Genomic DNA, 16069 nt, shown 5'->3' with positions numbered 1-16069 from the left:
GGCAGATGGAATTTAATCCTAAGGTAAAGGCTTTGGGAAGACTAATAACAGGCTTACACAATGAATGTAGCTCGAGAGACTACAGAACAGAAAGACCTCCATGAACAAGTGCTAGGATCCCTGAAGCCGGCAGCACAGACAGATATGCTGAAAATGAAAGACATACAGACCATTTATCCACAGAAAGGGCGTTTGCATTGGAACAGGTGCAGAGAAGAGAAATCAAGATGTCTTCTGGGGTGATTTTAGTCATGAGTAAAGAATGGATAGGCTGAGTTTATTTTCCTTCAAGCAAAGGAAAAATTTGACAGAGGTAACTAAAACTGAGAGGCATAGTTAGATAAATTTTTTTTTAAATGTTATCTATAACAGCAGCGCTACAACTACAGGGCAGAAGTTTACAGCAGATGAAAACCATAAAAAAATTGCAGACGCTTATAATCTAAAATACAAACCGAAAATGCTGGAAATACTCAGTGGGCTAAGCTGAACCTCAGAGAAAAGAAACAGTGAATGTTTTAGGCTGAAACAGAAGTTAGATTCCATACACAGACCAATTCATAATTTCCATGTCATAGTGCACAGACAGAAAAACATGGAACATGCCAGAGATCTGGGAAAGGTGCACATGACCTCTCCTTACAGACCTGGACCCATGGAGTCCTGAATAGTTTACAAGGTATACAAGAGGCTGGATATAACCCATCAATTTCATGGCATCAATAGATAAAATATCGGTTTCTCTTTCCATTGATCCTGTCTGACTTTCTGAGTATTTATAACATTATGATTTTTAATTGCACTTTAGTGAGGACCAAGGAAGAATTTTTTCATCCAAATGGTGGCAGGACCCAGAACACATGCCCAAGAGGGTGCCGGGACTCTGGAACACACTGTCTGAGGTGGTGGTGGAAGCAGAAAACATTTAAGTATCCAGAATCAGCAAAGCAGAAAAAGGCGCAGACCAAGAGGGGAAATACAATGCTTAGATGAGACTACGGATGCTGAAATCTGGAGTGAGAAAAAAGCCGTTGGCGGAACTCAGCAGGTCCAGCCCAGATGAAAGATCTTAACCTGAAACAATGACTATCCATTTCCCTTTACAGATGCTGCCTGACCTACTGAAGTCCTCCAGGAGTTCATGGCTATGGTGAGCCCAAACACCTGTTTCAGTGTCCTACAATGCTAGGACTCCATTACTGGATCCAATAGAAAGCAAGAAGATTAAATAAATTTAAGATGACCAAGCATTAGGTTAAAACAAAAAGGCATAAAGTCCAAGGCAAGGGTAACTAGCAGTCTGATCATGATGATAGCCAGCCAATCATTCTATACAGAAGCAGTAAATAGCTTCCACACATATGTCAGGTATTGCAAAATACTTAAAAAGCTAGACATATGTAACCCCCTGGGTCGCCTCAGGCTCGCTCAGCTCGTTCCGTCTAGGGGGAGCAGCCTTCGGCCCCGCCAAACTGGGTAATCAGCTGGTGTGGATGCTGTGTGATGTCCCCGCCTCGCCCAAAAACAGACAGTACACCATAAGCGATTAAATGAGTACAATTTATAAAGGCTACTATAACTAAGTGATTAATAACGATACAGTATATATGAAGAAAAAATTAAAGAAAAGGCGCCAAACTTATCAAAGTCCAAACCACTTCGTGCACAGCCGTTGGAGCTCAATTACTGAAGTCTTCTGGCCACCATTCGATCCCCTCCGAACTCCTCGACTCGCAGCTCAGGACCCTCCTAACTCCTCGACTCTCCAAACAGCTCAGGACCCTCCGAGTGGTCAACCAAGCACATCTAGCTTCATTCCCCCCCCCCCCCTCCTCGGAGAATCTCCCAGCCTCTGACCCCCCTTTGGGGTCCGGTCCTCGCCCAGCTTAGAGCATTGCGTCCTCTCTCTCGACCCCCTCGCGCCGATCTGCCCAAAAGCCCGTCAACAAAAGCTTACAGACTCAGAAGAAAGAACATTAATCCCCATTTGGTTTACAAAGGAATACCATTCTCGTTATCAGTAAATTATCATTCCTGCTAGTTAACAAAAGGAAACCCTTTCCCAACAGTAACAAAGAAAAAAAACCCTTTACACACTTCCTCCACCAAATAAAAGTCATGTCCTCATGACTACTAAATAACTCGCCACCTTTCCTGCCGACACACCCTAACCCAAGCACAAACAGTGACATCTCCTCCCCACACAGTAACCCTCACGCCTTGTTCCTCAGGCGCTACTTAGGCCAACTATCTGGGAGTTCCCTAACCCTTCTGAGGCCTCCGTACCCCCTCACCTAAACCCTTCAGGCTCGGACACAACTGGGGATACCTTGGGCCCACTACCAACTCCTCTCTCAACCTCTCAATCATGCCCCACACTGCACACAGCTAACCCTCCCCGCTACACCTGACCCAATAGGAGAAGGGCCAAAGGTCTCTTCCTCAATCGAGGGAAAGTCAGCAAAAGGCAGCATGTACCACACATCCAGCACATCATCCATCGAATCTGTATTCTTCCTCATTCCTGTGATCGGTAGCTGCTGTTTGATCTTCTCCAAACGGAAACCCGTGGCCTGCACTGCTCCCGCAGTCTCTTCAGCCTCCTGTTCAGTATTCACTGCACTTCTCTCCAGCTTTTTCTTCCTCATGACTTCTTCCAGATCAACTTTCAGGTTTTGCACTTCATTTGAACTGTCGATGGTCATCTTCAGGTTCCCTTCAAGCTTCCGCTTCTCTCTTCTGAGATTCGTCTGTAATTTCTTCACCTCCGCAAACTCCCCTCTCCAGGTTCTCAGTTTGCTATTACCCTCAGTCAGACAACTTTCTTCATTCTCTCCAACTTGTAAGTCTTCCGAATGGTTCCAGATCACTTTCTCCAGTCTCTCCGTCTTCATTTCAAACTTGATTCCGTAGAGACAGTCACTCACGAGCTGCGACCTTCGCCAACCCTGGCACGTGTTCCGAAAACACTTTAACTCGGTAGTTCTCAGCTGCTCCTGCAACGACCTCACTTCACATTCTCCTGAGGCAAATCCAAACACCAAGAGATCATCCACATACACCAAAACTCCAAACGCCTCCACATCCCCTATGGTCTTCCACCTGCCCAGCAGGAAGGTTGCAAGGGCTCCAGATATGCCCTGTGGCATCTTTTCGGACCCGAAGACTCCTAGGGAATTTATAATGGCCGTCTTCTCCTTGTCGGCCCCACTCATCGGGATCTGGCAACATCCACTCCTCAGATCCAGCACCTTAAACCATTTCGCACCACTCAGACAGGCCATCGCCTCTCCGGCCCTCAGGGCCATATTCTGGTCACTGACAGTGCGCCTCTTCAACGCAATACAATCCACACACACGCTGCCTACGGCTTCAGGGGCCAGTCGCCACAACCTCTCTCTCTCCGTGGTGTCTTCAGCAGTCAACTCCGCTCCCTCGTGGTATTTCGCAGCGTCCACTAAGAGGGTCTCACCCTCAGATACTTCCCCCAGGCCGTACCGCCACTGGCTCTTGTTTGAATTCGGTATCAGCCCAATGCTGCTACACACGTCCACACAAGCAGCTCGAAACTCTGGGTGCATCGACAATGCCTCCAAACAGAGCTCACCCGCCTCCTCCGGGCAGGCCCCCAAGCACACCAGCAGGATATTGGTTCTCTCTAGAACAGAAACGCTGCCCGTCTCAACAGGGTCCGGACACATCAGCATTAACGATTCCTGAACCTCAGTCTCCTCCACATTTGCCTCCAAGAACTCCATTTTCACTGACCAACAACCGTCATCTGGATAATCACCTGCACTGGTACCCCGAATCTCCGGTGTCCTCAATGTCGTCAAGGGTAAATGCTTCCAATAACGGTTATGAAACAAACTGTACAGCAACTTAACTGGCGCCCTGGTGCCGAGGATGGCTTTAACTTGACTTCCATCCATCCGTAACAACACCTGTGCGCATGGCCCCTCTAAGCCTTCAGGAATAGAGTCTGTTCCTTTCGGGAGTTCCTTGGTACATTGCTGGGAACGTGCTCCTCCAGAGACCCCAAGCCGTTCCCCCACTGGGCCTCCTCTAAGTTTCCCGACACCTCTCGAATCAACGGAACAACTGATCCCCTTGACAGATCCCCTTGGCACCACAAGCAATTTATCTGCCCCCCTAGGCAAAAAGGGATACCCTAAAAACTTCCCACCAATCTCCTAACACGGATATGATAAGCCCCCCAGCTGCGGCATTTGACTTCCAGTCGAACCACACGCATTTTCCCACACTTTCCCAGAACTGGCAGCAGTCACTTCGAGGTAATTGCGCCCGACAGTTCTAACAAAGTCACCAGCCCGCCTACTCAAACTTTCAACCTGTCCCTGTCGCTTTTCCTCAGCCAAGCACTGCCACTCACCCAACAACTGAGGGGTCTGCTCCGCCCACGCCTCCACCCCTTTAGGGCTGGACGTTATTCCAACAATCGGGCGGAGCTCACCACTGCTGAAACATCCCAACCTGTCACTCCTCACTCTCCAAACAGTACAGACAGCCCATGGTCCCACCACCATTTCGTCAGCACTAGTCGGAACTTGAACAACGACCTCCAGGCTAGCAACAGCAGCCACCCCACCCAACACACACGTAGCGATAACCAGCAATCACACACCCACAAAGGCACACCAGCTCTTCGCCGCAGACACAATTTAAAGAGGGTGATCACACAACTTCCACAGAAATCAATCCCGGACGAGCCCCCACAATGTAACCCCCTGGGTCGCCTCAGGCTCGCTCAGCTCGTTCCGTCTAGGGGGAGCAGCCTTCGGTCCCACCAAACTGGGTAATCAGCTGGTGTGGATGCTGTGTGATGTCCCCGCCTCGCCCAAAAACAGACAGTACACCATAAGCGATTAAATGAGTACAATTTATAAAGGTTACTATAACTAAGTGATTAAGTACATATACAGTATATATGAAGAGAAAATTAAAGAAAAGACGCCAAACTTATCAAAGTCCAAACCACTTCGTGCACAGCCGTTGGAGCTCAATTACTGAAGTCTTCTGGCCACCATTCGATCCCCTCCGAACTCCTCGACTCTCCAAACAGCTCAGGACCCTCCGAGTGGTCAACCAAGCACATCTAGCTTCATCCCCCCCCCCCCTCGGAGAATCTCCCGGCCTCGGACCCCCCTTTGGGGTCCAGTCCTCGCCCAGCTTAGAGCATTGCGTCCTCTCTCTCGACCCCCTCGCGCCGATCTGCCCAAAAGCCCGTCAACAAAAGTTTACAGACTCAGAAGAAAGAACATTAATCCCCATTTGGTTTACAAAGGAATACCATTCTCGTTATCAGTAAATTATCATTCCTGCTAGTTAACAAAAGGAAACCCTTTCCCAACAGTAACAAAGAAAAAAAAACCCCTTTACACATACTTTACCTCTGACCTCTCAACCTCATGACCCCATGTCACCAAACCACGTGGAAAAACTTGAAATTGTTATACTTGTAATTCAATAAAGTTGATTTTTGAATGAATTTAAATAATAAAAACATTTTAAAGTACTTTAACTAACTCCAAATGCATCTGATCACCACATTGTTTGGAAACATGGAAAAAAAAGAGCTTTGTGTGTCATAAGAACTTCTGTCTGCACTGTGGGAAACCCAACCACAACTTTCAGTCTGCCCTGCTGTCCTAGGGAGAACTCAAGGAGCCTGAGAGAAGGTATCAATGACAAGTGGAACTTCAGGGATGCCACTGGAAGCAGAAGAGAAACATAGGACTGGTTGAGCACAGTCCAGCCAAATAATTTCCTGGTTATTCCTCCTCTAAAATAAACTGGTCTGTCTGAAATATTAATTTAGAGATCAAAAAGGTGAACCGCAAACAGGAACTAAATACAGATGCTACATTTTGCAAAAGAAAAAATAATATCTATTTACTTTATGATCATTGATGATTAGAAACGCCGTTAAAAAATAATTCACGCAACCTACAAAAGCTCCGGTAATCTATTTTGACTAGCATTGTAAAACTAGGCCCAGTTATTAAATTAATAGTTACAAGTTAATTCAAATAATAGAAGTGAGTATCAGGTGCTCTTTTGTGGAAATGACAACACCTTGTATTTATAGTAGTATCTTGCTTCTTTCATCACTGAATACCATACAACTCTCAAATGATAATCTCCCTTGACCTTCAAGGCATTGGCGTGTTATGGTAACAATCCCAGAGACATGGGAAGAAATTGCTGGGGCCCAGGCAGAGATCTTTAAATTTTTGCTGATCACAGGTGAGGCTTGTGATTATTGGAGGACAGTGCATGTGGTACCTTTCTTTATTCAAGACAGACTGTAGGGATAAGCCAGGGTCAGGTAATTACAGGCTAATGAGTCAAATATTACTGATAGGGAAAGACAGAAAAATCATGAGGGGCAGGATTAATCTGCATTAATCCTGACAGCCAGGGATTACACAAAGATATATAGAAGGACTTTGTTACGGTCATTGACAAGACACCACATGGGAGATCTCCAACAAATTAGGTTGGTAATGGGAGGTAGAGAGTGATATTGGAGGTTCTTTTTGAATGACTCAGGCTTTTTATACTAATTATTTACATTAATGATTTAAATACAAATGCAGTATGAATACTAAACTTGCAAGACAGTAACATTTTTGTTGATAGCTGAGAACAATCGTAGGGTACAGGACAATGCTGATCCCTTGATAAATGGCATTAAGTCTATTAAGAGCACTTTGGAAGGACCAATAAGAATGGACTTACATAATGGATACTAGGGTTCCAGGGAGTAGTGAAGAACTTAGTGTACAAGTCCAAGGATCCCTGAAGGGGGCAGCATAAGTACATCAGATGGGAAAGACAGCAAATGCTGCAAGAGCAGGGAGGTTATAGTATTTTATAATGCATTGGTTAAGCCACAGACAGGAGTACTGTGTGCAGTTCTGCTCACAGTATAAAAAAATATAACTGATAGAATGCAAAGGAGATTCACCAGGATGTCACCTTGGCTGTAGCATTACAGTTATGAGCAAAGGAGATTCACCAGGATGTCACCTTGGCTGTAGCATTACAGTTATGAGCAAAGGAGATTCACCAGGATGTCACCTTGGCTGTAGCATCACAGTTATGAGCAAAAGAGATTCACCAGGATGTCACCTTGGCTGTAGCATCACAGTTATGAGCAAAGGAGATTCACCAGGATGTCACCTTGGCTGTAGCATCACAGTTATGAGCAAAGGAGATTCACCAGGATGTCACCTTGGCTGTAGCATTACAGTTATGAGCACAGATTGGGCTTATTTTCATTGAGGCAAAGGATGCCGAGAAAAAACCTGACAGATATGAGGGATATAGATCGAGTAAAAGATGGGGAACTTTTCTCCATGGCAATCCAAAATTAGTCATGGTTTCTGTAAGGGACAAGAGGTTTAGACTGGATCTGAGGAAGAACATCCAGAGTGTGGTTGGAATTTGATAAGCACAGACTGAGTGGGAGGCAGATACTCTAACAATATACAAGTATCTATGTAAACACTTGAATTATCAGCACATTGTGGGTCAAGAACTGGTAAATGGGATCAGTAAAAATATGATCAGTACAGACATGATCTACCGAAGGGCCCGTGTTGTGATACAACACTAAACTTCATGAAATGACACAAATTCTTTAGTGTAACTTGCATTTATACATTGCCTGTTTGAGGAACAGTATTACAAAGATTTACAGAAAATCAGTTACAAACTGCATAAATTTTGTCCTTTAAAAAAACATGGATTATGCCACTAAGGAAAATTTCACCTTTACCAAGGAAAGCAAGGACTGCGTTTGTATTTAAGAGTCAAAAAATCATTTTTATTTGGGAGTGGCATAAGCACAAAGTCCAATCACTAATAATAAACCAAGTACCAATGTTCTGGCGATAACTAACATGCAACTTTGTAAAGTATAAAACTTGAAACCTTTTCTCAGTAATAAGCATCTTTCCTTTAAGTATTAGATCCAATGATTAAGCACTGAAACCCACAAAATGCTGAGGGAATACTGCAGATGCCTTGATTTGGATGATATGTGAAACTGAATTTCCAATTGCTATATTAGGTACAGTAAATAATCTCATGATAGTTTGAGTGCTGGAAGGTGCTCCTCCTGCTCTAGAACCCACCTACCTTTCAACTCATCACTACATCAGCTCTTTTGGTCATGTACATTATTGCTGAGCAGAGTTTCAAGTGTAAAAGCTTCAAAGCTGTAAGTTAGTCCAGAAATTAGACCCTTTTAATTAATTGAAATTCAAAACACAACTATTGAGTAACATATTTTGCACTGTGTTATATTTTTGTGCAACACTGGTGTCTTGTGGGATTTTAAACTGCCATACTGGTGCACTTAAAGCTAGATGCAGATAATTAATTGTATATCAGTGTTGGTCTTTAAGAAGGAAAAAACAATTATTACCAGAACATTGGTTTTGGTTTGTTTCTAGCGACTGGACTTTTTGCATATACCACTCCCAAACTAAAATGTCGTTTAGCTCAATTAAACACAAACGCAGATATTGCTTTCACACAGTTCCCCAGAATACAAGAACAAGCAAAATTCAAAATGCAGTTCATTGTAAAGCAAAGATGTTAAACAAATTCAAGTACCTCCCTTTTAACACATTCACAATATTCAACACCAAAAATGTTTGAGATAGATTATCAAAAACTGAGAATAGTTTGCTGTTGCACATGATTTGGATCCAAATCTCTAATGTACAATTGTGATGCCACCAAAAGGAAGCCATTCAGTCCACTGGATTTATGGCAGATTATGAACCGCCTACTCTCCAATGCCTTATCAAATCAAGAGACATTTTGTCGCCAGTGTAAATTAATTCTGAATTATGGAGGGGGAATTGTTTGGAGACAGGGAAAAATGTGCATTGTTAAATAACCCTCCAAACTGATGTATAAATTGTTCAAATTATGGTTAGAATTCACAAAAATACACAACCAGCTGAGCTTCAGAATTAATTACGTGGTCAAATGCCTTTAAGTACAAGTTTCTGTACAATATTCACAACCATGAAACAAGATTTATATTGGTTGAAATCACCAATTCAGGATGGATTAATAGCTTTAATAAGTGCTGAAGAAGGCCCAAAACATTGACTGTTTATTCATTTCCATAGATGTTGTCTGGCCTGCTGAATTCCTCCAGCATTTTGTGTGCGTTACTTTGGATTAATAGCTTGAACTATTTTCCCACACACTGAAATTACTCTGCATTCAAAGTCAAAGATCACCTGTCACTAATACGAACATATCTTAGTTTGAGAATTCACTCATTTCCAATGTTAGCTGTAAATCTATATCACTCTGACAAGAACACTGGTTCATTTTGGAAAACTGATTTAAAAAGTGCTAGCAAAATAAAAACAGAAAAACGTGCAGCAAAATTATATTTACCACATTCTTCCAAATGTCGCACAACTGCATGGGTATCAAAATAGAATTTTTGACCTTCCACCGAAGACATTCTTCTTGAATTATAATGCAGAGAGATCACTGACAAGCTTAGCCCTAAAATAACATTGAAACAACTTTTAGTCAGGAAACACGAATAGCTAAAAAATTATATAAATGCACATTTATATCAAGGCTACAATTTATGCACAACAAGTTTCCATAAGCAGCAATGTGATGATGATCACATTTCAGACACATCACAGATTCACAGATGTACAGAATGAAAACAGACCCTCCACCAACATTCGATGCTGATGATGATGCCTACCTATGCTAAAGCCTTTTGCCTGTTCTTGGTCCACATCCCTCTAAACTCCTCCTATCTGGGTAACTGTCCAGATGTCTTTTCAACATTGTAAATTCACCTGCCATCATCACCTCGTATAACCACTTGAGAAATTGTTACGTATTCAGGCAACAATAAATATATGAGTTGGGCAAAGGTTTTTTATAACAAACAACACGTTTATTAAACACAGAAAACAATCCCCCCAAAAGTAAACAAACACTAACGTAACCGGAAACAGCTGCTGTGTGGCAGCCCAAACAGTTCTTAAAGCGATATTGCAAAAACAGTTCTTTAAATTGGTATTGACAAAAGCTGGATATGCTCACAGTCCATTTAAAAGGAGAGACTTTATAAGACGATTTAAATTCTCTTTCACGTCGCTTGGCTTCGATCCCCGGCGTTGAACTTCCCACGAAGAATTTACGAAACAGAATGGCTTAAAGGCACTGATGTTTGATCCAAATAAGGATCAAACAAAGGTCGAAACCCGTTTCACTGTAGAAAGCGATTCTCCTCGATCTTTAACTCCCGAACGTCGATCTTCACTCTCCACTAATTTCTTGAACTAGCAGAATCGTAAGGAACCTGCTGGCAATGACCTTGTAAACTTTAGGCATTAAATAAAACTTCATCTTTCAACTAAACTGCATCATCACTTAAATCACGCAGTGGCATGAAGTCAACTTGGCAAATCCAGCCATGAACTGCCCCTCCTCACAGGGTGGGTTCTTCCTTTTATAACCTGTAAAAAAAAACCTGTCACATGATCTCTACTGGCGGGGAAATGACGTCACTCCACCATCACAAGACCATTACCTCAAGTCCAGTACAGCTTCAACCCCAGTCACGTGACAAGGGCACCACTGTCATGTGTCACGAGTACGTAACAAAATAAATATTGCTCTTCAAATGATGATGTTCTTTTACAGTCACCTGAAGGTAGCAAATTGAGTATTGATTGAACATTTCATGGATGATTGTGTGCATTGAGCAAAGAACTCTTTCAACAGCACACAACCACTGTAAAATGATGAATAATATCTGAGCTATGGGGTGAATGGTGGGAATGGCAGGGTAAAGGAAGGGCCCACCAATTGCAAGAACAATAAAAACTGCATACTTAATGCAGCTGGATCCTCTAACTTGTTCCCTAACCATTGGATCAAGAGTTAAAACAAGCAGTAGACACAAATACAACACAAATAAATAATAATTTTATACAATGGTATGAATCTTCTAAGGAACTATCCATGCAAAAAGACCAGCACTGATCTCCATAACTGAGACTGTAATACAAAGGAAAGAGTGAATCAAGTCATAGGAGAATGTGACAGCTCCATCAATCAGCAACACTATAGCTGATCTTCTAATTTAGTCCTGACCCAATTGCTCTCAATTTCCATAAATACTTGGTGATTAAGCCTCCACTGCCCTCTTTTGATAATGTCTGAAGACATGCCACCATTTATGCAAAGAAATTTCTGCTCACCAGCCCCAAGCCATCAATTCACCTTTTGTTTTTAAGGCTCATGCCAGGTTGATTTTTAAGACTGATTCCAAGCATCCAAATCTATCCTGTTAAGCTCTATAAGAAGTTTGTGCACTTCAATGCAATCACTTTCCATTCTTCCAAGCACAAGCCCAATCTACTCAATTTCTCTTCATATGACAAATTACTACTCCGAGGATCAAGCATGTGAACTTCTGCCTCATTTCTCATTGCAGAATTGTATCCTTCTTGGGTAAATAAACCAGACTTCTTACACAATAGTCTACATTCCCATTTAACCAGGGTCTTAAATAACTGGAGCTAGGTTGCAAACCCCACCTTATGAGGCAGGTCAAAGGTGGTATACTGATTATGCTCTGCCACCAAATCTCAAGTCTATTCATTTTAAATCAAGAATAGCTGCAAGGGGTAGGGAAACAAAATATATTGTGTTATTAAATATAAATATATTAAAATACTTTTGTTTAGAGATACAGCATGGAACCCAACAAGCCACACTGCCCAGCAACCCACCTACTCAACCCTAGTGTAATTTCAGAACAATTTACAATGGCCAATTAACCTACTGACCTGTATATCTTTGACAAGTGGAAGGAAACCCATGTGGTCACGGGGAGAACTCCTTACAGACTGCGTTGGAGTTGATCTCCAAACTCCAATGCCCCAAGCTGTAACAGCATCACTTTAATGGAATTAAAACAAGAAAACTGAATTAATTGCTTTCTAGCTCAATTTTTAGTATAAATTTCTTAAGCATTACGTTGCTTGACAGTTTTGACTGCTACCCTGGGGGGTTGACTTAACCAGCAGCTTATTATTCTGAGTAGCATTTATTCATTATCTCATGTTCTCATTATTTATTGCTATTTATTTATACTTGCATTTGCACAGTTTGTCTTCTGCACTCTGGTTGATTTTTCATTGATCGTGTTATAGTTACCATTCAATAGATTTGCTGAGTAAGCCCGCAGGAAAATGAATTTCTGGATTGCATGTGATGATGTATCTATACACTTCCATTAAAAAAATCTTGAACCAATCACAATAACACATCATAATTATGCAAGTTCAACTCCACATCATTGCCAACATTTGAAATGAATGTCTTCAATGACAATTTCTCAATGAATGTGCAAGTGTCATATCATTTGATACTCCTTGGCCTTTACACCTTTGACATGACTCAAGTTAGGAATACAATGGAATAGTCCACTTGCCCCCAGATAAAAGTTGCTTGAACAATATTTAAAAAGATTGACCAGCAAATATACTCTTTCCACAGAACATCACAGTTGTAGTGTGCTTCATCTACAAATTGCATTTGTAATTATTTGTCAAGGCTATTATGACCTCACCTCTTTATGGCAGCATGGTAGTCATAGTTATAGAAAAGTAAAGCACAGAAACAGGCCCTTCAAGTCCATGTCAAGCATTTAAGCTGCTACTCCCATCAACGTGCACCAGGACCATAGCCCTCCATACCCCTACGTCCATGTACCTATCCAAATTTCTCTCCAAACACGTTGAAACTGAGCTCACGTGTATCACTTGCACACTTCCATACTCCCCCAACCCTCTGGGTGAAGAAGTTTCCCTTCATGTTCCCCTTAAATATACATAAAGAAATATTTGCAAGCAATGACATTCCCCAGCGATATCAACCAAATGTGAAAATGGATCATTATTTTCATTATGACAGGATCAAAATCCTGTATCCTATACTATTGCTATCAAATAATAGTATGGAAGAACCTACAGAGCATCTGCAGAAGTAAATGACCTACGAAATGTGGCAATGAAGGCGAGTATTTTTAGCAATACTCATTCCCTGTATGAATGTCACATCATTGCAATGTTTGGGATAAGGGTTAGGACACGTAGAACTGAGAATGAGAAAAAAAACTCCTTGTCCTAGAGAGTGGTGAATCAGGGAATTCTGGCCCACAGAAAGCAAGTGCAGCCAAATCAACTATATTCGATGAGTTATAAGTTCAGCATAGACTTAGTGGACTGAAGGACCCACAAAAATGCTAGAAAGTTTGTGACCCTGTTTGAATTTTCTCTATTTCTGCATAAATATTACTCAAAATGTGATCAGATCTTCACCGAAGTCCTAAAACTAGAGAACCCAAATAAACTATCAGAAAAAAATATTCTTGTTCATTTATTTATTGAGAAAAATGATCCAGTATTGCATGTATTTGTTGGAAAATGTATATGAACTTCTAGGATATCAGTTTATTTAAAGGGGACATCATTCAGGTGTTTCAAACAATGGGCTAACAATCAGGTGTGAGTGTGGGGGCCCTGCCCTATTTAAAGAACATAAACCTGGGTCTTCACTATCAAAGTCTGATCTTCACCTTGCAGGCTTTTGGAAGTGTGCCATGCCTTGATCAAAGGAGATTTTTGAGGAAAAAAGTTGTTGATGCTCACCATGCTAGAAAAGGTTACAAAACCATTTCTAAAGAGTTTGGGCTCCACCAATCCACAGTCAGGCATGTCGTACAAATGGAGGAAATTCAACACCGTTGTTACTCTCCCCAAGAGTGGTCAGCCAACAACAACAAAATCACTAAGAGCAAAGCATGAAATATTCCAGGAGGTCACAAAGAACCCCAGGGTAACCCCTAAGGAACTACAGGCCTCTCTTGCATTGGCTAATGTCAATGTTCATGAGTTTACCATCAGGCAAACACTGAACAACAATGGTGTGCATGGCAGGATTGCAAGGAGAAAGCTACTCCTCTTCAGCAAGAACATTGCTGCCCGTCTAAAATTTACTAAAGACCTCATGGATAAGCCAGAAGGCTATTGGAAGAATGCTCTGTGGACAGTTGAGTCCAAAATAGAACTTTTTGGTTTAAATGTTATGTTTGGCAAAAAGCAAACACTACATTCCAGCACAAGAACCTCACCTCATCTGTGAAATGTGGTGGTCCTGTCATGGTTTGGGCCTGCTTTGCTGCCTTGGGACCAGGACAGTTTGCCATCATTGATGGAACTATGAATTCTGAATTGTACCAGCAAATTCTACAGAAAAATGTCAAGGTATCCATCCGTCTGTGAACTGAAGCTCAAGAAAAAGTGGGTCATGCAGCAAGATAACAACTCTAAACACACAAGTGAGTCTACCAAAGAATAGTTAAAGCAGAAGAAATTTCACATTTTGTAATAGCCGAGTCAAAGTCCCGACCTTAGTCTTATAGAAATATTATGGAAGGCCCTGAAGCAAGCAGTTCATGCAAAGAAACCCACCAACGTCCCAGAGTTGAAGCAGTTTTGTAAGGAGAAATGGCCTAAAATCCTTCCAAGCCAATGTACAGGACTGATCCTGATCAACAGTTTCAAGAAACTTTCAGTTGAAATTATTGCTGTACAAGGAAGTTACACCAGTTACTGAAAGCAAAGGTTCATATGCTTTTTCCCCACAAATACATGTAATATTGGATTTTTTTTCAATAAATAAATGAACAAGTATAATATTACTGTGTTATTTATTTAATTGGGATCGCTGTATCTCGTTTTAAGACCTGCATGAAGATCTGATCACATTTTAGGTCATATTTATGCTACCAAGCTACCCAGACAAGCCCCTTGCACTAATTTGTCCAATAGCGTCTCCTCCATAACCTTAACACACATTTTGTTTTCCCCCTTTTGTACTACCTCGTTATAATTATGTCATTATCTGAATTGCACGTTGAAGTTTTTCACAGTACACATGACAATAAACCAATAATAAATGTGGAGAGATGGCCATTCAAAAGGTTTAATATCACCAGCATATGTCGTGAAATGTCTGTAGTATATTCTACACGAAATAAGAGGGGAAACTGTGAATTGCACTAATTAACTAGTTAAATTCAACAAGTAGAGCACAATGTAGTGAGGTAGTGTTCATGGGGTCAATGTCCATTCATAAATCGGATGGCGGAAGCTGAATCGCTTACTGTGCCTTCATGCCATTCCCAGTATTTTCTCAATGTGTCCGTGTCACAAATTCCTTCAAATCTCCAAACTTTGAAAGGAGTGCAGAAGAAAAGTGAAGTAGTTAACAGTGGAATATGGACCCCAGGAGCCACCAGAGGAGAATGAGGCCGACTCCCCTCCGTTGCAGCTGGCTGCTCACCTCTCTGCATCTGTCTGCGGCCCACCTGCACCTGCACGCAGCGCGGCCCTCGCGCACCATCGTCTCCTCCCCGAGCCGCCGCAAACACCGTCCGAGGAAGCAGCGGCCGCCATCGCCGGACGCACACCACCGTCATCACTGCCCGGCGTCTGACGTCGCACCAGGCGTCGAAAAGACGCGTCTGGCGTCATTCAAGGCGACGTCGAGTCACTGCACGTCTCCAATATGTGCACAAACGTCGAGCTAACTTTCAAGTGGATCTTGCAACTTTATCACCCCCGCCCACACACATACCCCAACTCTGGCGCCTGCTGAAGCCACCTACTCTTATTATCGTGCCTGATTTTGACTTTCCCCAGTCCTGCCGAAGAGTTGACGCTACCCGGCCTGTTGAGTTGTGTTGTTTGGATTTCCAGTATCCGCAGACTTTCTCTTGTTCGCACTTCCCAGTGTCGTGCTAATGGGTAAACTGATGCAATCGGACAGACAGTTTCCCCAGGAGAAACAAAAACTCGTTTGATATCTCCCCGACACTTACACTTAACACGATCAGCATCTACTGATACCGTTCTTTCATTTTGATGCCAGCTTTCTCCGCTGTTTTTTTCGCAATCCAGACGAAAGGACC

General features: G+C 42.3%; 1 protein-coding gene across 2 annotated transcripts in view; it reads right to left on the bottom strand.

Moving 5' to 3' along the window:
* Window positions 1-15615, bottom strand: part of LOC132378556 (mitochondrial calcium uniporter regulator 1-like) — a 64083-nt gene extending 48468 nt beyond the window's left edge. The window contains exons 1-2 of one of the 2 annotated variants that reach the window (XM_059945551.1): window positions 15442-15614; window positions 9451-9564 (exon numbers count right to left, since the gene is read on the bottom strand). In XM_059945551.1, the coding sequence (XP_059801534.1) occupies window positions 9451-9564; window positions 15442-15577 (250 nt within the window). In that variant the 5' untranslated portion in view covers window positions 15578-15614. Of the gene's footprint in view, window positions 1-9450; window positions 9565-15441 lie in introns of both variants that reach the window. The other variant, XM_059945552.1, reaches the window with a different exon arrangement.
* Window positions 15616-16069: the final 454 nt, after the last annotated feature.

Source organism: Hypanus sabinus, chromosome 20 (assembly GCF_030144855.1).
Source record: "Hypanus sabinus isolate sHypSab1 chromosome 20, sHypSab1.hap1, whole genome shotgun sequence".
NCBI classification, from domain to species: domain Eukaryota; kingdom Metazoa; phylum Chordata; class Chondrichthyes; order Myliobatiformes; family Dasyatidae; genus Hypanus; species Hypanus sabinus.
Note: the sequence above shows the minus strand (reverse complement) of the source record. Positions and strands in the feature narration are given on the sequence as shown.